Raw genomic sequence first — 23,644 nt, 5'->3', positions numbered from 1 at the left:
CGAAGACTATAATAATCTGTCAAATAGCTACAGTTACATGTAAATAATTTAAATTTTAAAATACATGTATCGCAATTTGCGTCAATTAGTTTAAAATGAGATTCTTAGGTAGTTTTCGCAATATTTCTTTAAGTATGAACACACTAGCAACATTAAAGCACGCAAGTAGAGTGTAGCAAAATAAACAACAACAGGTTGGTTAGAAGCAGAAACATGACCATTGAACAACATTACGTTTTCTTAACAAAACACATTCCACAGCGCTGTCTTTCCTAACTTAAGTAGTATTTTATTGCATTTTCTTTCGTGCATTCATTCATACAAATATTCATAAGGTGCATAGTGCATATATGAAAAACGCAACAGGGTTGGGTCACAAGTATTAACAACATTAGATAACGACCCTTCCCAGTATTTCCGCTGTCTTTGCTTGATTATAACGAACGTATACGCATGAACATAAACCGTTTTTAAAAAATACATTTTACACTCATTTGCACCTGACAAGACACCAAATATCCTCCATTCAGAGCGAAATATCGACGCTTTATTGCCGCTTTATTAGCAATTCAATTCACGCTCCGCGAGACCTGTGCTACTAGACTCAAGTGGTTAAAGCTTTGGCAAATTTGCATTATGAAAGTGTAATGGAAGACATCAAACCGCAAACATAGCTTTCTGAATTTAACATTATCTTCAATTTAAAGCTTCGTCTTTAATTGTGTACTGCAATTTACAAAATTTTACGCTAATTCGTGTCCCATTAATACGGTTTCCAACGTTCCTAATAATAAAGTAATTGCTACACGTATTACAGAATGGTTAAAATACTTAATTGTGCTTTAAAAAAAAAATTGCACGTTTTAATTAAATTGTGCGTACTCTTATTTAATGAATAATGTGCACACATGAAGTATTTTTGCTGCAATCTGTGTAAATGTATCGAGCGAATGTGAACTTAACCTCTTTCGTCGATTTTAGTTAAATAACACCAACCACAGCCTCATCTCCATGTATTGTTTTTATTATTGACAAAACAATCAGAACGATTAATATGGGCTTCCACCGGGAAAACTGGGCTTAATTCATGTGCTCAAATTATCGGCCTAACGTTGATTTTTCGTTTACACGAGACTTGCTTAAAACAATTAATTGGATTGAAATGGAAAGTGTCGTCCCAGATTAGCCTGTGCTGACACTTAATGCACATGAAGTAAGCCTAGTGTTGTTAGAACGAGGCTCATATTGTTAGCCATGAACAGTAGTAGAGTTACCGCGAGATTTCAGTTATTCGAGATTTCAGTTATTTGATGAGCGTTAGTTTGCACGTGCACATGCTTGCTGATAACATATTTTGGCAGCTTGATTGCTGACAGCTTCTGATCCGATCTTCGAAAAATATATATAGGCTCCGATTTTTTTTCAATCACTTATCAGAGAAGGTAAGTCAGTGGATGAGATAATTTAAGATACGCTTATCTCACGAAAAGGTATTTTACCAGCATCCTTGAAAGTCAAACCACCTGACATTGATACCAGTGTTCGCTTTTTACCCGTCCGTGTTATGTTGCAAGATAGCGTGTCGGTATTCGCATGGTTCGTTCCTGATAAGCTTGTGATAAAAATAGCCGCTGGAAATTTTCATTAACCCTTTGCATGCTGGGAAATTTGTCGTCTGCTAAAATGTCGTCTGCTGAATTTCTAAAATTAGCATTTTCTTCGAATTTTTTTTCCAAAGAATACTATCAGAATAGCAAACAGTTTGGATCCTGATGAGACGCCACGTTTTGTGGCGTCTCATCTGGATCCAAACTGTTTGCAAATGCCTTCAAAATTCGGTTCCAGTACTGAAAGAGTTAAATGTCTCTGTTTAAAAGAAAGATTTACTTCGCTGGCTGGCTTTTTGACTGTGAATCTTATACGTTATTACAATGATTTTACATTTACTCTATTTTAACTGTATTAAACTGATTACGAGTCATGTATAGCTGTTGATACTTTCTCGTCTACGGTTTATGGGGAAGATACGGATTTCATTTAAAGTATTTGTGTCGGCTTTTTGTGATTTCAAGATGTGACAAATACTATAAGGTACACAATTTTTATTGTACAATGAATTATTGCTCTCATTTCGACTAGTTGTAAACAACTGTTCAACAGAGCGATTGCCCTAATACACGTATTTAAGTTTGACCGAAAATTGTTAAGTACTCGAGAACGTAAAAGTTCCTGCTTTACGCATCAACATCTGTCCTTCAAAACGCATATCGCGGCTTAAATGAGCGGAGAGTGACAGCTGGTGGCGCATATATTTACTTTTACGTCGAACTTTATTTGTTTTCCGATAACATTTTTGGAATTCTCCTTATGGGTTACTGAGTGCACACAACTAGCGAGCGATCTATGTCCTATTCATGCCAAATTAATGGATATGACCGTATATTTACCCACTGACCTATTTATTTACGCGGTAGTGCAATGGCCTTATAGTGCGCTAATTACGTTAGCGTCAGACGTACGTGTCCGATTGACACGGTGTTTTACAACTGAGCACGTGTGTATGGCGATGCTCGTCTGATTGTTAACAAAGTCACTCTATGGGAATAACATGTCTGATTCGAAATAAATAAATAAGACGTTCACTCAACACTATAACTAGTTAATATTTCTCACACCGTAATAAATCTCGCATTGCTTGGACTAAATTTACTTGAAACAGTGTAGGTACTATGTTTTCGCTTCCGGACGATGTTTACCCGTTAAAAGTAACAAGGGCATCAATAGTTCCCTCATTCGGATTCATCGTCGTATTGCGGTATACACCTGCTTGTGCACTAAGCTCCATTTAACGTTAAATTAACTCCTTTTTATTACTTGACCCCCCTCCCCCAAAAAATAATATGTATATATATTTAATAACATAACAACAACGACACACACACATGAACAAGTTTTAAATTTCTTTGTCGTTCTAATTCAAAATTTTATAAATACAATTGCGGCTTCCTTCTAGTAGTTTTTTATAGTTCCTTTGATCTCTTTTATGGACAAGAGATAACACAAGATTGTTTTGATGTTTTTTATGCGCTTTTTTGGGCGGTTGCGTACGGTATTATTAGCAGGCTCAATATAAGTCGCGAAATAAGAAGTATTATCCGTTTACTAATCAACTTATATACTTAATCCATTTATGCCTAGTGGACTCTCCCATCCTTCTTAATTGGATCAATTTATTTCCAAAATTAGGGATGCCTAGTCTATTTATTTCTATATTTAGAATGTTTCTTACAGAAATTCCTGTAGGCAAACAGCGAATACCCTGATGAGACGCCGCATCATGCGGCGTCTCATTTGAGTCTACGCTGTTTGCCAACGCCTTTTTTCTAGACGCAAGGCATAAATGGGTTAAGCGAAAAGCGCGTGTGAAGTATCAAAACCAGCTTTACAAATAAAGAAAACAACTTTGCAAGTAATATTGACGAACATGTTGCGAAATTGATGCGAAGCGGATTATACTTATTCGGGCATTCGGTGCAAAATAATTTTCAGATCTCTTAATATCTCTAATCCTATTATCTCCGGTGATTATACGGTACCAGCTGGTTATAATCAAAACAATTTCACCCCGGCCGGGTCAACCTTTTTGCAAACTCTTAGATAACAATGTCGTAATAGTATATGGTCGAAGAATTAAAGTGTCAATGTATTGTTCAAAAGGAGAGCAACTTATTGGGACAGTAAGATGGTTAACTATTCATGACCCGCTTTAAACTAGCACTGTGTGGTTCATGCACTGGTTACGAATCATCTGATGCGTGGAAAAATGCGAAATCTTCTCTACAATACGCGGTTTACAAAAATACCGAACCGCGAACATTGCCTGTGTGAAATTACTATTTATTGCAAACAACAGAGAAAGAAAATGCATCTCACGCATTGGATCTCACATTAACATATTTATGCCTAGCGTCTAGATAAAAGGCATTGGCAAACAGCGTAGACCCAGATGAGACGCCGCATGATTCGGCGTCTCATCAGGGTCTTCGCTGTTTGCTTAAAGGAATTTCTGTCAGAAATATACTAAATATAGAAATAAATATACTAGACATCCCTAATTTTGGAAATATATTGATCCAATTTAGAAGGATGGGAGAGTCCACTAGGCTTAAATGGGTTAAAGACAATACAGAATAACGTCGTAATACCACCGACACCATCACAACCGCAATCCAAACTACTACCACCAGCACCAGGTTCACAACAAAACATGACAATAGCAACGTAATTATGCCAAGAATAACGCGTGGACGAGTCAGCGGAAGGGGTTGCACTTAAGCGTTTGAATGTACAAATCCGTGGACACGTTCTTTTAGCGATAATAATAAAAAGCGATGGTAAGTTTACTGAGCGTGAATAATGTACCTAATTCGCCGTGCTTTACTGCTATGTTTTCTTGCGGTTAATTTAAAGCGTCCCAATTGTCTAATGTGGATTTTATGACTCGGATAGGTGTAAAACATGGGCGATTGTTTTGTCAAACTTATAAAATACTCTCGTTAGGTACGCATGCCCAACGATATACTCTAAACAAGTAAAGGGACGTGTAAAAAGGCGTCTCAGGTATGCTGTCGAGTGTTTGAACTTATCTTTCACACCATATATAAAGAACATGTATATATATATTGAGATTGCGCCAAAGGATTTTAACCGTGATCTTAGTGCTCGCGACCCCAAAATGTTACTGTACATTTTAAATTCATATAAATTGACAGCTGTTAAGTAATAAAAGAACCATTTTGCGCTAAATAAAACGTTGGCAAAAACTCAATAGATATATTGGTACGTTTACAACTTTTTTTTTCAATTTTAGATTTTTAATGAGCGGAAGTGTGACAATATCGTGTGTTCGACATTCACTTTTAGAAACGATCAGACTTACATTACTTCGGGTGAATGGATATCCGTCGGTCATATTAAATACGATATTGTTGTAAATCAAAACACAATACGGCAATTTCATAGCTGTTATATAGTATTCCAAAACCATTCAAATTTTGCTGACAATAGACCCACGCGAAGAAGTTAACTGGGATCATAATTATAAAAGGCCGTTTGCTGCAAGATATATGCATGATTTGAGTTTGTGAATGAACAAGTTGAACGACTCGGGCCGCGTGCCAATTGGACAATGTCTATACCTGGGAAAATTAAAAAAATGTAATCGGTACCGAACGTTCGCATTGCATTCACATGTACTCGGTATAAATAAGCGCCATATAGGCTCTTTATGTGTCAGGGTAGAGCTCTGGTTTCATAATTGTCTTATTCAAGCGGCGTGTTCCAACCGAGTGCAGAAAATGTAGTATGATAGTAATTCCGCCGAGTTTGTTTACACTTATCGGCAATGACATGGCAATTTTAATCGGTATGTAGAACATCATAGCTGAAATGGATACAGGTTTTATAAAACCTTAATCCGTAGGATTTAATGCGAACATACAATCACGGCTGAAAATATATGAACGGTTCACCTCTAGGCAGAGTACAAAGTGTGTTACCTAACAGAAATAAACCTGAGTTCTTTCAAGGTCAATGTTATGAGAGTTATCTACAGGTAGTTCGGTACTTAAAACATGTGTGTGTTCTGGATAATGGTTGCAAGTTTACGCTCGTTAGGTTTACCAGAGATCTAGTTACATCTGTTGCTCTCAATATTTGTTATGTAATTATTTACGCAGCCGAAGAATTCGTATTTCGAATTATTGTGCGTTCTTAGTTTTTCTCGAGTTTTATTTTTGGCTTCATTGAGGTTACCGATATTGTTGCCACCTGGATCCGGACTGTTGTAAGGTGCGCTTACCGGCATTTGTTTTTCGACAGCTGTTGTGCTTATAAAAGATTCAGCAGTAGTTTTATCTACTTCTTGTTTTTTGTTCCCCATACCTCTTAAATAGACCAATATACATACAACAACTGTCAAATACACAAATCCATTAAGTGTTTCTTTAAATGCGCATACACAAATCACGCTTTTTTGGATATGACGTACGCTGTTCGAATCACACGTACATAGTTATGTGATCGACTGCAGGACGGAGTATTCTAAAAGTGCAAAGCACTAGTTCCGCACGACAAGTGTATTGCAGCCTCAGGAAACTAGTGTATGGTTTCCATACACGATCCGTGTTAAAGCCCCATTACTAATCAAAATCAACGAACAATTCGTACAATAATTCGTAAAATAAAGTTAATCAATCACTGTTCCTTATGGCAATTGCCGAAATTTCAACGCCATATTATGTGGTCTGGTAAAATAGATGTTTGTAGATACAAAATGCTCGTTTTTATTATTGTTTTGCATTAACATGGTACCATTTTAGTGTTCGTGTGTCGTATGAATAGATATATTCGCGGGAAATTAAAATGGAATTGTGTCACAAATAAATAAAAACGAGCATTTTGTATCTACACAAATCTATGTAATCATACCACATCTAGCGTTTAAATTGTGACTATTGCTACAAAGAGCACTAATTGTTTAGGTGTTAACTTTATTTTACGAAATACTTTTCGAAATTTTCAATGATTTTGAGCGTTATATAGGCTTTAAGCATTAACTGTCTTTTACCTATATACCACGAGTTATTTATATGCATCGATTAAAGTGGGTGTATTGAATAAAAACTGATTTATGTATACAGATTTTAGTTAACGACAATTAAATGTGCTCAACATACTGTTTTTCATTAAAAAATAGCTCAATCTACAAACTAATAGCGAAACCGGCTTGCCTTTATTTTTAAACGAAAACTTGATTCGTTATGTGGCTGCCATATCGGGTACATAATTTATTAGTTCACGATATACACACATCGTTCACCGCTGCTAAAGCAATATAAGTGTTCTAACGTTCATCTTAAACTGATATCAATACAGATACTCTCAAATTTATTACATTTTCATCGTTTTGCTTTACAATTTATCGCAAGCAGTTGTATGTTTGACATCTGTGTGCGCTTTATGACCATACTGTTTGACATAATTAACGCCAACATATCACCGAATGTTTTGACAAATGCACTACGGTGATAATATATCCACAAACATAATGTGTCTCCAAAAAATGAAGTTTGTGGAACGTAAATAGTAGCCCGTCAAACACACAAGTCATGTTTATTAAATAAACCCGTTATGAATTCTTCCCTAGACAAATTTGCTGTGCAGTTGTTCAGTCTTTTTGAATCAAACGATTGATTTTAGTTATTTGGTACTCAAAAACTCGATTGTAACAGTACGCAAGCGGCTAAGATCTCCGTATTAGGACTTAGTATTGTCCTTATGTACGCTGAATTAAAAGTTACTATATTTAATATATTGAGTACAAAAATGGATATCACCTAGATGTAATGATAGGATTGAATAAAGCATATTTCCTGATTATTGGCGTCGCCCTGGAGGGCGGCGACTAGTATGTAATGCATTTTTTTCGCTTATGGCAGGAGAAGTTATTTTACGGATCAATATATATATATATATATATATATATATATATATATATATTTATATATTTTGTTTTAAGAATATCTTGCATAGTGGTGATTTTTTGTGTAAATTAGTGTAAATAAGTACTGCATTTGTGCCTATTACATTTATTACAACATTTATTTCCAATAATGCAAAGCTAATTGTTTTAATTAATAACTGATCCACAACTGATCACAGGGGAAAGATCACAGGGACTGGGCAAATACGCGAAACTTTCTGGTTTTGTATGAAAACAAATGATGTTTTGAATAAAAATAAAACATAATCAAAATATATCTATTTTGTGGTTTTTCTAATTTGCTTATTTAGTGGAGAATCAATGTAGTACGATATTTGACGACCCATCGCGCAAGCAAGTTTATTGGAAGGCGTAGTGGTACGAAAACGTTCAGTGTAATAGTTTATTAATAGACATATAATAACGATCGCTATACACAACTTCACCAAATAGCAGTAAATAAGTGAATGTCAGCCGGAAAAGCTCAGTTGGAAGAGCGTTAGACTGAAGTTGTTTACGCAACAGTCATCTTAAGGCCCCCGGTTCAATCCCGGATTCCGGCACGAACGGAACAGTTCGGCGGCTGACAATTTTTTCAGTCAGGTTTATAAATATAAAAAGCTTTATTTTATGTAGACATTTTAAAATCCATTTTATTACAATTGGACATTTTTATTGAAATTAATGGATGCAACGTGGTGACGTTAATTAAAAGTTCTTACATCACTTAAATATCTTATAAAAAAATTCACGTGTTTTATATTGACAAATAAATGCAAACAACACATCTATTATCCATGTATTTTTTTATGGTTGTCTATCATAGGCCTATCCCTACCACATATAGAGCGCGAAGCGCGACACGTATTATTGATTGTAACAATGAGTTGCGATAACGGAAGCAGCCACTTATCAAGGAGGAGCTGTGTCCCAGCAACCCGTTTCCCTAGAGTCAAGCACTGCTCGGAGTTTTTTTTAAGAACCACATATAGAGCGCGAAGCGTGACACGTATTACTATCCAGGTGGTATGGGCCCTTTAGCATAATCCGACCATTGCGTCCATAGTTATCTTCCTTAGAATTTGAGAAATATTGAAATCATTGTTCAAAATTTTCATCCGATACTTCCCAAACTTTCACAGGTGTTTTTTTATCAATGAGGACCCAACCCAAACTTTATATGAGCAATATCGGACCATAAGTCCAGAATTATGTCTCTTTGAATTTAAATATAAAAGTGAAAAACTGCTTGGTTAGGTGATTATGTCACCATTTTTCATCAGATTCTTTCAAAACTTACAGTGTCTTCATAACAATGAGCATTTTTACCTCATTTAAAACGAGAAACATCGGGACAATAAGTCCAGATTTTTTTCTATTAAATTTGACAAAATAAACAATTTCCACTTGTTTAAAAGATTTCACAACTTTCGTCTGAATCTTTCCAAACTTGTTAAGTGTTTTTATATCAGTATTACTCGAACCCTATTAAAATGATGAATATCGGAGCAATAAATCTATTATGATCTTTTACTGAATTTCAAAGTATTGTGAAATGCAGCTTCTTTATACAATTTACAGTTTTCATTCATTTTTTTTCAAATTTTTACAGTGTTTTCATATCAATGAGTACTCAACCCCTATCGTAAATGAGCAACGTAAGAATACATTCAGAATCATCTCCCCTTGAAGTTGAGAAAAATATGAAGCTACGCTTACAAGATGAAGCAGATTTTTTAAAACCTACACAGTTCTGTTCCATTAATGAAAACTGCACACGGATACCAGTTAAAAAGGAAACCAATGTAAATAAAATGAACTATGAAATATTTGGGAATTACAACACAAAATCATAGATAATGGTTATTTGGGGGTTATAACACAACATCATAAATAATGTTTATTTGGGGGGTTATAACACAAAATCATAGATAATGGTTATACCAGTATCTTTTTCTATTTTGTTTAAAATAATCGGCCAATATATTAATATTTACGGTAGAAAAAAAATCGTTCCATGTAACTTCATTGAGTTCCTTTTATACTGAAATTCCCGACGCCCTCTGATGCTTTGCATCAATACTTATCTTGTGAGGAAATGAAATACAAAAATAAGTTAAGACTGTGCAACATACATACTTATGAAGACTGTCTAAGAAAGGTTTTCACAGTATTTACTTATTTTAGGAAATTTATCTTACAATGCAAAGTGCTCCCATAAACCAATGGCATGTAAACACTACCGGCAATTGTCCAAATAAATCATAAATTGAAATAGGAGACGAATAAAAGACGTTTCTTTTCAACAATTACGTATATGTTCTTGTGCTACATTTCAGCGGCGGATGCACGTCAAATACGGCCATATCTTCAAGGAGCCGATGGGCCCGATCACCAATGTGTCAATATCGGATCCTCGGTTCGTGGAGGAGATCTTTCGTGCGGAGGGCAAGTATCCGCACCGCCCGCCCTACGATGCTTGGGTCGCCTACAAGGAGATGAGGAAACGGAGCACGGGCATCGTGTCCGCGTAGGTGCTGCTAGGATATTTGTGTCTTGTTCTGAGAAAACTGGGCTTAATTCATGTGCTTAAAGTGTCGTCCCAGATTAGCCTGTGCAGTCCGCACAGGCTAATCAGGGACGACACTTTCCGCTTAAATGGTATTTTTAGTTTCAAGGAAGTCTCTCCTTACCGAAAATCAAGTATAGGTGGAAAGTGTCGTCACTGATTAGCCTGTGCGGACTGCACAGGTTAATCTGGGACGACACTTTACGAACATGAATTAAGCCCAGTTCTATTAAAAGAGCCTCGCTCTGAAAAAAAACGGGAATTAATACATGTGAGCAAAGTGTCGTCTCAGATTAGCCTGTGCAGTGTGCACAGGCTTATCATGGAAGGCACGTTCTGCATAAACTGGATTAATATATGATTCCTTATAAAAAAAACAACATACAACCGAAAGGGTTGTCCCAGATTAGCCTGGGTATTTTTTTCCAGAACGCGGCTCATACATTGTGTTTAAAGCTATTTATAAACCTATCTTGTGTTTCTGAGGAACAACAGGTAATTGGTGTCATAGAGGAGCTAAAAGAACGCCCCCATAATGACGTTCGAGTGACATCCCGGTCGCAAGGCGGACATCATTACTTTTCTTTTGTAATTAACAATATTCGGAAGCGCTACAAACTTATGTAAATAATGTTTTTACAATTAACTTTGTTAGTGTGATAACAGCGTGTACATTGAAGTTTCACCTTTTGGAACATGTTAACGTCAAAATTAAATTTTATTGCATTCAGATCGGGCGAGGAATGGCGAAAGATTCGGACCCTACTGAACAACTGTCTTCTGAGACCGCGGCAGGCGAGTCAGTACGTCGATGACATCAACCGGATATCCGGCGAGCTGACCGAGAAATTGAGCGCTATACGAGATCAAGATCGGGCGGACAACTTCGTGCCAAACATGCTTAATATCATGTACTCCTGGGCGATTGAATGTAAGAATATGCGTATGTTTAATCATTATTGAAGTAAACGTACGTGTACAAGCGATATATAGTCCTATAAGCGATCTTGTATAAGCGACGCGAAGCCATACTGCTGTTCTAAGGTTGTTTATTTACTTATTTGAATTTTATTGACTTGATTATTATATATAACCACCAGATAAATACCCAAAAGTCCACTCGATATTGATCCGCTCTCTGTGAAAAGGGGGTTTAATGCATTGTGCGTAAAGTTTCGTTCCAGATTAGCCTGTACAGTCTGCACAGGCTATTCAGGGACGACACTTTCCGCCTAAACTGGATTTTTGCTAAAAAATACTTTCATTATACAGAAAATATCAGAAAAGCGGAAAGTGTCGTCCCTGATTACCCTGTACACTTTACGCATATGCATTAAACCCCCTTTTCACAGAGCACGGCCTAAAATGTATGTTTGACTCACTTAACCTGACTTCAAAATTTGATGTTTCTTGTATATGGCCATTATAGGTAAATCAATTGACTGGTGAATTTATTTCGTCATTGAATCCACTTTTACATTTCGTGTTCGCAACTGATCCTGATTTTAGCAAACGATTATTAATATATGACGTCATTCAAAAGCGGTACTTTCTCTCTGGTTACCGGCAGGTATTGGTAAGGTACTGGTGGGGGAGCGATTTGGTTGCCTGCAAGTGGACATGCCGGAAGAGATGACGCGTTTCGTGCGCAGCGTGGAGCAGCTGATGTACACGAGCCATCAGCTGATGGCGTTCAGCAACGTGCACAAGTTTCTGGGAACCAAAATCTGGCGCACACACGTTCAGTCATGGGACACAGTTATTGAAATCAGTAAGTTCTGGTTTCAAATGTATGATTTTTTTGCTATTATTTGTTTTTTTTTATATTCGCCTCTTTAACTGTATTACATTCACACCATGGCAGTCAGTTTTTGTGTTAGCTGGTTGACCGGTACTAAGTGCACATGTTGATGTCAGTAACTGGCGGCTGCTTTACTTTAAACGGACGTATTAGGCGAATAGCCGTAGAAAAAAAATCATGACCGACTTGCACGTGATGGACTTGCATGGACTTCGCTGTTGTCTTGTTTCTGGGTCGCCCTTCGATGTTTTTCGTTTTGCTTATAATATGATCTTATCGTGGTGGATGATAAATGGTCGTGTTTGGTTCTTTGCTTAGGTCTGCAGCTGGAAAAACAATTTTGCTTTCTTTTATGTGACTTTAATATCAAAGTAAAGGTTTTTAATGTTGCAGTTTCCCTGTTATAGATGATTTGAACTTGGATAGGTGTTTTATTATGATTGTATCATATGCTCTATCTGTACAACAAACAGATCGCTATATCCAGGTCCCATACAGTTCATTTCCCAAATTGCATTCACTCATTTTACCATCTGATTGATATAAATGAATACACTCTTCCATATTATCTTACTTATACTGTACTCCACAAGTTCATTGTGGCGAAATACGTATAAACGGTAATTTCCATACTAGGTTGGAATTTTCAAAACCGATGCATCGTGTAAAGTTTAGATCCATGTGGCCGAGCTCTTTGTTGACATGTTCCGCGTATTCCCATTGTTCCGCATTATTAAAGAGAATTTTATTTTCAATTTGTTTTGGGCTTTCGTCTTCATATGAAAATAAACGTGTAAACATTGCAGCCAAGAAAATCCTGGATGCTAAGCAGGCCGATATCATGGAGCGCGTTAGCCGCGGAGGTGACATCACGGAGGCGACGGTGTTCGAGAACATGCTCGCCAGCGAAAACCTCAACATGGAGGAGGTGTACACTAACATGACCGAGCTCCTCATGTCGGGAGCGGACTCGGTGAGTACAAGCAGGTCTCAAAACGTTATATCTTGGTTGTCTGGAGAGTGCAATGGTTGATCCACGCGCTTTCCGCCTGGGAGTCTCGGGTTAGGCGCATGTTTGGTCAGGTGGCGTTTCCTCCGATTTGCTCGCCTGACACTCTCGCACAAGAGCACACTAAAAATAGAATATCTTACAGTGATACGTAAATAGCTTGACAGTTCAGTTCGTTTCAAACTTGTGTGAGTCTATAAAATAGGGTTTTATATAACATTAACTTCGAAGCAGAGAGATGGATTATCAACACACGGCTACATTTAGATGTATTTAATGTTGTTTGCTTACGAAAACATAGCATCTTCTTTAGGTAGCATGCCCACGAGGTGCATTTTAGAGAGCACTTTGTGAACTGTATTCAAATGTTCTACGAAGACAAGATGTAGGTTGTAAATTTGATATTCATGGAACACATAATTTACAAATTTCTCCAGCTAATTAAGCGCATTATCCATTAAACGGTCTTTCAATATGACGCTCAGTTAATGCCCCAGCGGTTGCGACTGAAGACATTTTGGGTTTAAATATAATTAAACAATCCGCGATATATTTTAGGAATTGCGTTTATCCGGTTTTAGTCCAATTAGAAGTGTCATTAACGCATAGACCGTATACAAATTTGCATACATTTTATGGTTTAGCATCCTCTTTACAAACATTTAAATCGCTTATACCCTCAAATTATCATAACTATTAAAAACAGTTTTACTGCATCAGCGCCGAACACCCTGTTACGTCAAAAAAGGAAAGTAATTTCAAAAAATAATATAAAGTGCATGAACTGGAATATTTAAACAACGCGTAAAAAAGATGTGCTCGGCAAATTTAATTGTGCACGTAGGAAGGGGTTCGCAGCGTACAAAACATTTTGTAGAAGGCATTACAGCCAAATCAGTGCTCAACATCCTCGATACCCCTTTCCATTAGATACTAAATAATTACACAAATATTCTTTTAACCTATTTATGCCTAGCGTCTAGAAAAAAGTCCTTGACAAACAGCGTAGACCCAGATGAGACGCCGCATGATGCGGCGTCTCATCAGGGTCTGCGCTGTTTGCTTATAGGAATTTCTGTAAGAAATATTCTAAATATAGAAATTAATATACTAGACATCCCTAATTATGGAAATAAATTGATCCACTTTAGAAGGATGGGAGAGTCCACTAGGCATAAATGGGTTAATAATAACGACAATTTTGCGCAAGAAAACTATATTACATTTGTTTACGGTTTTTGCCAGAAACTTAAATAACAAGCATACGTCGTCCATGCATCAATTTCAAAAAAGATTTGCTCTTTTTCCATAGTTATCAGTAGATTTGCTCTATTTCCAGACATCCAACACAGTGTCGGTGGCAATGTACCTGTTATCGAAACATCCCGAGGTTCAAGCACGATTGCATTCGGAAATTAGCGGCCTTGATACGGACGGAACGGGTTTTACCATGGACCATTTAAAACAAATGCCCTACACTAAAGCTGTTACCAAAGAGGTTCTGCGGTTATACCCCACTATACCAACCAATGCCCGTGTACTCACAGAGGATACCATGATCGGTGGATATTTAATTCCTAAAAAGGTAAAACAACAGCATCAACTATTTTCCTCTTTTTTTCATTATCCAGAAATATATATTTCGACGGTTTGTTTAAAATTGAAGGAAATTACAAATAATTAAACACATTAAACTGTCAGGAAAATATAAACCAGCGTCTATTGTAACCAACACTGACCAAGATAATATGTACAAAGATATTATTCAGAAAAAAAATACATCTGCAACATTTCGAGTGCACGAAAGCCACAGTTTGAAAATAAATATATCACACAAAATGAAATCTTTGCAATGAATGCCAGTCGAAAACTGACGAGTACCAGATATACGGGCCACTGAAGTATATATATATCTATGTATAAACAACTGAGCATAAGGATTCACGGTTTGATATACCGGTAGATAGCGAAGTAGTCTTTTTATATCCAGAGTTCTCGTATACTCAATAACCTTGGAGTAGGTTCAATAAGGGAGATTCCTCGAATTCCTTCTGTTTTCGTGCTCCTGTCGTAAACGACACGTGGAATTAGGGGAACAAATAGCATTCAGTAGCATTCCTTCTACCCAAAAGTATCAGTAATGCAGACGGCATAGAAAATTTATTGCTGTTTAGTAGGCTTTTGCGTTTATAATGTGAAATATAAGAATGACTGACTTTAACTCATCTGTCATTGATGCGTGTTGTAAACAATATTGCAACATGGACAAATTATTTTATCTGCATACAAATACAAATATGAAATACAAATTAAAAGCTTAAACTACTAATCCTTTACAGACCTAGATCATCATCATCATCATCATCATCATCATCATCATCATCATCATCATCATCATCATAATAATTATCACAATCTTCTTCTTCGTCTTCTTCTTCTTCTTCTTCTTCTTCTTCTTCTTCTTCTTCTTCTTCTTCTTCTCCTTCTTCTTCGTCGTCGTCGTCATCATCTTATCGTTTCACTATTGACTGTTTCCAGACAATCGTGTTATTGAGTACATTTACAATGTGCCGCGACCCGAAGGAGTTCAACCATCCAGACGACTTCATACCGGAACGATGGCTCCGGAACGAGATTAAAGAATTCAGCCCGTTTACGTCACTTCCGTTTGGGTTTGGCGCCCGAAGTTGCGTAGGCAGACGGATTGCAGAAACAATGATTTACCTCAGCATTGCCAATGTAAGTATCTGTGCTAACGATATCACAATGCAGGATCTAAATAACTTAAATGTTATTATGGTATACTTGTCTATTGCTTGATAGCAATCAAAACATTTATTTAACCCATTTATGCCTAGTGGACTCTCCCATCCTTCTAAATTGGAGCAATTTATTTCCAAAATTAGGGATGTTAAGTATATTTATTTCAAAATTTAGAATATTTCTTACAGAAATTCCATTAAGCAAACAGCGCAGACCCTGATGAGACGCCGCATCATGCGGCGTCTCATCTGGGTCTACGCTGTTTGCCAAGGCCTATTTTTCTAGACGCTAGGCATAAATGGGTTAATTCTTGTTTTGATCAGTTTATTCAAGTGATTATATACGTGCATGTTCTTATTTGTAAGAAACCGATGGTGATGATACGGGTGATGATGTAATGTTTTGTCAACTGTTTCTTGTGATAAAACATGTACTGGCTGTTGCATCAGCATCTGCAACGGTATATTGGTCCTATTTAAGAGAAAATGTTGTATTTCGGAGTAACATTTTAGGACTTAAAAAATTAAACACTTCGATAAAAACACGAGTCAAATCATACAAACACGCGGCGACGTTGTGTCGGTAAAGCTTAAAAGCTGATGTAAAGATGTGTTCGTCTCTTTAAAAAAAATATGTAATTACCTGATAAAGAGAACCGACAAGCGACACGTTAAACTCACTTATATTCAATAATCGACGTAAGCTTACCCGTTAAGTAAGTCATGTTTATAACTTCATTTTCATAACGTCAGTGTGACAATTTGAACCGCAGCTACTTAACCCATTTATGCCTGTGGACTCTCCCTTTCCTTCTAAATTGTATCGATTTATTTCCAAAATTAGGGATGTCTAGTATATGTATTTCTATATTTAGAATATTTCTTACAGAAATTCTATTAAGCAAACAGCGCAGACCCAGATGAGACGCCGCACTGTTTGCCAAGTCCTTTTATCTAGACGCTAGGCATAAATGGGTTAAGATTCGCGGTTGCTAAGTGAGGCAATATTGATAAAGAATGCGACTGATCTGTAATTTATTTGAAATAGTTGATATTTTACGGTCAAATACCCAATATACAATGTTTTGATATAGGAATCTCTCTTGAAATAATGTAAGTTAGGTGCAAGGTTAAACAATTATAAGACTGTGTTGGCTTTATAGCTCTATGTCGGTCTTGATTGTATAAAAGCGGAAATAGCGGTAAAGCTGTCAAACAAATTAAGAAACCGTCGCGTTATTTCTGCACATTCATGTTCTAAGACGATTGCGTATTAGAAGCGATTTTAACACTTTGAGAAAGTTAGCGTCTACTTCAAGAAATCGAATATATATATATGTTGAAATAAAAATAAATAAATAAAAAAACGCATCTGAAATTGTGTGTATGTGTCGGTGATATATTTGCGGATATCAGTGCACTCTTTTTATGTCATGCCCCACTGTGCTTCCCGATAAGAAAACAACACTGTCACCCTCACATGCCTATGGGTATTTTTTTTTACTTGCGTCCCAGGTATTTCGAGCCGTGGGCGCTGTACGTATATCAACTCGAGATTTATCTTCGATTACGGTCGACATAACAAAATACTTACCGAAAAATTATGAGAAATTAATAATCACGGAAATATTTCTTTTTCTTGAAACTCGTGGGTTAAGAATTCAATCTTTACGATCTGAATAAACTATAATGTAAAATATTTGCGAGATGTTGAACGTTTTCTAATTATAAACGGGTTAACCAGTACAACGCACTCAAGAAACCTGATTCAAGAAAGTAAGCTTTTATTCGATAAGGATTGTCTCACCTTACAAACCGAAATACTGTGTTATGTTTCTAACCCGGATTCTTCCTAGAAAAATATAGATATTGACCTTTCAAGTATTAATTCCATGAACATGGGCTAAAAATATGTACGATAGTTATAGTCCATGTTTTGTGAGATTTGGTTGTATAAATGTATTACAAAATAGTCACAGACGTATTGTAAATGTCCATAAGTATGTGCTGAATTGTCGTTTTCATTGCCAAATGTGTATTGTAAAACACATATTTTATGTTTAATATTTACTTATATATAATCTTTAAGATATTTATATTGAAAATACAATGGTTATGTGGAAAAGCTTTTTTTGCTATATACGTTCATATATGTGTGCAAGATTATTTCTATATTTATTTGGTACAATTATTATTATTGTGCTCTATAATTTTCATCATGATTTACCTTTGAAACGCGGTTAATTATTTAAGTCATTCTTTCACGGTGGTCCGTAAAAGACACTCGTTGATCCTCGTCATCGATCTACATTATACTAAACGATAACGCGATGCGAAGGAGCTAAAATTTTAATAACGTTGTAAAGTCATCAATTAACATCACGATCCCGCATCGACTACCCGTGTATCGTGTTTTCGTATGTTTACCTTTGTATATCATAATGTTGGCAAACAGTGTTTCATGTTACACGCACCCTTACCTTCTATATGAGCGTGCAGGAATGCTTATTACCCATTGGTACAAACATACTTAATTTCAACGTTTATTATTACCCATTCGTATAAAAAATCAAATTTCAACGTTTAACACGACATATTCTTCACATGGTAACCGATATAGTAGATGACAACGACAATTGTAAATTGAAGGGTCATTATATAACAAGTACAGTTTGTTTGCCCTTTATAAATTTGGCGTTATTATTATTATCATTACAAATTGTTTATGGTTCATATTTAGTAGTGTCCGGTTCATAACCCCAAGTTATTATAGATGTTACATTTTAAATGTATTATTATTATTGTATTTGTGTTTCTTTTAGAAATAGCCTGTAGCCCATGTTTTCCTGTAACCATTCTCTATTTTTGCACGTTTTCTCCATTTCAGATCATCATGCGCTACGAGCTACGCCCGTCCCCACGGTCTCTCACCGTGAAGCCATTTGTTCGCACTGTCCTTACCCTGGGGAATGACCTTCCGGTCGAGTTTTACGACCGCTGAGTGGCGCACATCTCCCAGCGAAACACGACGATTAGGGCAAACAAATATGACACGCAAATCCAATTGTATGCTATTGGATTTCACTTATCCAGGTTACTTGAATAGCCGTATTTTGAAAATGCGGATGAACAGTTTTTTATCGACAATCGGCAATAGGAAGGAGAAATCTTAGAAGCAGAACTGTGGTGCAGTTGGTTCCAAAAATACACGATGGGTTACAATGAATCCTGCAAACAATTTTGGTTAGAATAATACATTATCTGTTAGTTTGCATTCATTTAAACTTACTTCTACTTAAATGCAATATTTTAGCACACCACGCTTTTCGAAGAACATAGCTGCGTGTATTATAGAGTACCGCATTCTTATATGGCCTTAATCATCATTTGTTTGGTTATCTTTGCAGAGTGGACATGTTTATATACTAAAAACTGTACACTTATGCCAACAAAGAGTTTTTAAGAGCAAAGCAAGATTATTTGAGTCAAGTTCTGAGAAAACTGGGCATAATGTATGTTCGTAAAGTGACGTCCCAGATTAGCCGATGCAGTCCGCATAGGCTTATCAGGGACGACACTTTCCGCCTAAATTGGATTTTTGCTAAGAAGAGACTTCATTTAAACGAAAAATGTAATTACAGCGGAAGATGTCGTTCCTGATTAGCCTGTGCGGAATGCATATGCTAATCTGGGACGGCACTTTACGCACATGCATTATGCACAGTTTTCTCAGAACACGACTCATTTAGTGAAAAACACATACTCAACATCTATGGATTCGTAGCACGTATCTCAAAGTCATTTGATATATGTGTACCGTTTAAATGTATGCTGAGACATGTTTTATGAAAAGCACGTTATCATTTCATTTCCTAGCTACGTGTTAACTTACCTGTTCCATAATGGAATTCGTTTAACGATATTTTGTAAGTGGTTTTTTGACACTTTTATTTTATTTATTGTATATACTGTACATAAATAATCATATTGTTAATGTTTTCTTATCATTATGTATCATTCTTTGTTATTTTTTGACGGTTTCGACAATAACGGGTATTTTATTTTGTGTTTTATTTCCCTGACACTTTCATATTTCCTGAGCGACAATGACAAGTATGCTAGCATCATATGGACTGCTCGATGCTTCTGCCTACAAAATGCCTAATAGTTTTATACTAACTGACAGTTATTGGTAATTGTATACAACGAGTTATTTTTATATATCCATTTCATTAACTTTTCTCTAAAAAGGGTGTTGGGTTTAAGACGGGTTTATGTTCAGATAAGTGAAGCCATACATGCAAAGCACGAAGCCGAAAAACTACCTCTGGATCAGTCCGTACAGGCTAATCGGGGACTTCACTTTTCGTGATAACATTATTTTTGTATAGAAGAGACTGTCTAAATACGAAACTTTTCACAGAAGCAGGACATATCGTTTCCGATCAGCCTGTGCGGGCTGCACTTGCTCAAAGCGAGCCTCATGTTATAGGACCTTAAGGGATAGTTCCGTATTGTTCATAGTAAGTTGAACCTAATATAAAAGAAACATAACATCAGTGATACAACCATCGTTTGTGTCATCCTTTTTTTATTCGTAGCATCATCTTTTTTGTATTGTTCGTAAAGCAAAACGGTGTGATCATTTGTGTTAAAAGTCTGTTAGTTTGATTATATTGACTGACAATTGTCGTTTTCTTATGTCACGACTAATGAACATTTAGTTCTGTACAGTATGGTTAATTAATGTCTTTTCAACATTAATCACCTCAAATCCATCTTAAAATAATCGAAGTATCATTTACCCATTTATGCCTAGCGTTTAGAAATGATGCGGCGTCTCATCAGGGTCTGCCCAGTTTGCTTAAAGGAATTTCTGTTAGAAATATTCTTAATATAGAAACAAATATACTTGACATCCCTAATGTTGAAAATAAATTGATCCAATTTAGAAGGACGGGAGAGTCCACTATGTATAAATGGGTTAACATGTTACCCAGTGTGTATATTTACGTCGTTCAATACAACGAAAGTGACACTAATGCTCGAATCTAATTGTGATTGCAGCCAGGCGATTTAGTACACTTATATACAATTAGACATCGTATAACTCTAGGCTTAACTATATATTACGTGTACTCTGCCAGTGCATTTAAATCGACGTGCAGATCGTATGAATTTCTGCGTATTATTTCTATGTAACCTTACATCAAATCGTCTGCATTTTCATTGTGTAACGACCGAGGTGTGTTTTAAAGGTATACGTTATATCTTTTAGTAAACACCCATAAATGTAACCTAATATAACATAATGTATTTTCAACACAAAATGCATTATTTCTTTAAATGTATATTACAGTTTTAATTACAAAATATGTTCATCAATAAATTAAATACTTAAGTATACTTGTTTCTTTAATTGCACGATAAGTGATAAGTCAGTCACTATCTCAATGCACTTATTCGGCATCATTTCATTATATAGATAGATGTTTCAACAATGCAAATATTTAACGTCTTTCATTGGTATGAGATAATAACAATAATTTCGTTAACTAGTGTAGTAATCTGCTTTGTTACATATTTCTTCATTAAGATTATGATATGGTTATAGTTTTGTATAATTGTGTGTTGTGTTGTCTGTTGTCAGTTAACCCATTTATGCCTAGGGTCTAGAAAACAGGCCTTGGCAAACAGCGTGGGCCCAAATGAGACGCCGCATGATGCGGCGTCTCATCAGGGTCTGCGATGTTTGCTTAAAGGAATTTCTGTAAGAAATATTCTAAATATAGAAATAAATATATTAGACATCCCTAATTTTGGACATAATATGATCCAATTTAGAAGGATGGGAGAGTCCACTAGGCATAAATGGGTTAAATTAAGTTGATGACACCATCCTCCCGGCTCTATTCGTGTTTTTATTGTTTGTAAATAACTGTTTCATAACTCTTTAAACTCAGTTAACATATTTGTTGATTGTATTCTTTTTATATATTGTAACTCTATTGTTGCGTTAAATAAACATAAAATATCCGTATTTAGGGTTGGTATTTTTAGAAATACGCGAAAATAACAATAACTAATTTAACCGCCACCATTATCAACACGCATCACCAACAACAGCAAAACAATAACACTAACTTTTATTACTGCTAACTTAGAAGTACCTAGCGACTGCTTTTTAATCGATCTACGCGCCTCACACTTAATCGGACATATTCTACGAGTTTTACATTATGATTGTCACAGATTCCAAAAATGAAACAATATTGCATATCTTCCTTAATACTTGCCGGAATGGTCTGGGGCATGTAACCTATTGACAAATCTTCGCAGCCCGACGAGCGATGATTGTTTGATGTATACTATTTTAACGTCAAATATTCGAACTACTTAGATAATATGGTTAAATCTGTCTATGAAGTTTAGCAGACGCAAACAATATGAGCCTTGCACTGGGAAAATGGGAAAACGGGGCCTGTGCGTGGCCTGTGCGTGGCCTGTGCGTGAAGTGTCGTTCAAGATTAGCATTTTCAGTTCACGCAGGCTAATCAGGGGCAGCAGTATCCGTTTTTGTTAAATTTAACGTTTAAAGAAATGTCTTCTTTACGAAAATCCGTTCTAGGTTTAAAGCGCCATTCGTGCGGGCTGCACATGCTTATCTGGGACGGCACTTAACGCACATGCATTAAGCCCCATTTTCACAGAGCGTGGCTCATATGACAAATTCTGTTAACGAGGCCATTTAAAATGTTTTGTCATTGCACTTAATCGTATGAAAGCGAATACAAGTTTAACATAAAATATGCGCTGTAAGAATAAAAAAATAAGTATTAAGTGGCACTAATATTGAAAACTGATACAGTGGATGAACAGATAGAGAGGTATACGGTCATGATAGTTCTAGACTGTCACTTAAGTTCACTTCATTTAAATAGTGTCTCTGACACTGCCAAAATTGCTATGTCATCTAGAAACTCGAGTACATGAAATTCACTATTAAACGTTATATTATCCGTTGCGAGAACAATAAGTCGCGATAATATTTTAATTTGCCTGTCATTTTCAAAGGGTTGAATTTGTTGATTGCGAATAGAGGTCATTGGTTTTTAACACATCTAGTCACACTAATTAGAGAAAGCGGTCTCTCGGAAGAAATGACCTGCACTCTATGAAACACATAATGATTTCTCACTGCAAACTTGAAATAGTTCACACCATATACGTCCTTCAAAAAATCATCTGCTTTGATTTGACGTTCGGTATGTGCTACTAACTCAAATGTCGAAATGACCAATAATTAATGTGAATTACAGTTGCGAATATAAGCATGGTTGTATAATCTATTGATAATACTTCGTACTTCAACCTCCATTGGACAAACACCAGTGGACAAACATCATAGGCCAAACATCAATGGGAAAACACACTTTTGAAAAATAGAAAGCGCGGATCGGTCTATGTTATCTGGTTAAAGTGACATTAGACTCATCAGTAACAGTATATGCTATGTTTATAGGTGTTTATCGCAACCGTTGTTTATTTTTGGTGTTTTCACTTCATATACACTTATATTTTAAAATGCAGCATTCAACATACTAAAACAATATCCCGGAAACGGAAAAATAATGCATTTGAATATCAACCATACTTTCGTTTGACAACTGACGACAGAAATGATTCGTTTTCCTGCAACGATATCTATTCATACGACACACGAGACGAACACTAACTCCGATCCTAATGAAAAGACAGTTCCGCTCGGCTTAAAGAACTGGGACAGTCATGTAAAATATCGAATATAATATATATATATATAATTATACCCATTATTTAAAACAATTTTTTTCAACATTTGCATAAAACTTAAATCAACACCAAATACAAGACAGGAAATTTTCCCAAATTATAAATGATGTAAAGTATTTAAATGAGTTTTTTAGCCAGAGAAGAAAAC

General features: G+C 36.1%; 1 protein-coding gene across 2 annotated transcripts in view; it reads left to right on the top strand.

Moving 5' to 3' along the window:
- LOC127856113 (25-hydroxyvitamin D-1 alpha hydroxylase, mitochondrial-like) overlaps nt 1-21,720 on the top strand; it is a 23,816-nt gene extending 2,096 nt beyond the window's left edge. For both annotated transcript variants that reach the window (XM_052392103.1, XM_052392105.1), the window contains exons 3-9: nt 9,883-10,073; nt 10,844-11,043; nt 11,683-11,883; nt 12,720-12,886; nt 14,262-14,507; nt 15,461-15,661; nt 18,572-21,720. In XM_052392103.1, coding sequence (XP_052248063.1) covers nt 9,883-10,073; nt 10,844-11,043; nt 11,683-11,883; nt 12,720-12,886; nt 14,262-14,507; nt 15,461-15,661; nt 18,572-18,685 — 1,320 coding nt within the window. In that variant the 3' untranslated portion in view covers nt 18,686-21,720. The remainder of the gene's footprint in view (nt 1-9,882; nt 10,074-10,843; nt 11,044-11,682; nt 11,884-12,719; nt 12,887-14,261; nt 14,508-15,460; nt 15,662-18,571) is intronic.
- Nucleotides 21,721-23,644: the final 1,924 nt, after the last annotated feature.

This window comes from Dreissena polymorpha, chromosome 13 (genome assembly GCF_020536995.1).
Source record: "Dreissena polymorpha isolate Duluth1 chromosome 13, UMN_Dpol_1.0, whole genome shotgun sequence".
NCBI classification, from domain to species: domain Eukaryota; kingdom Metazoa; phylum Mollusca; class Bivalvia; order Myida; family Dreissenidae; genus Dreissena; species Dreissena polymorpha.
This window is presented reverse-complemented; position numbering and strand designations above follow the sequence as displayed.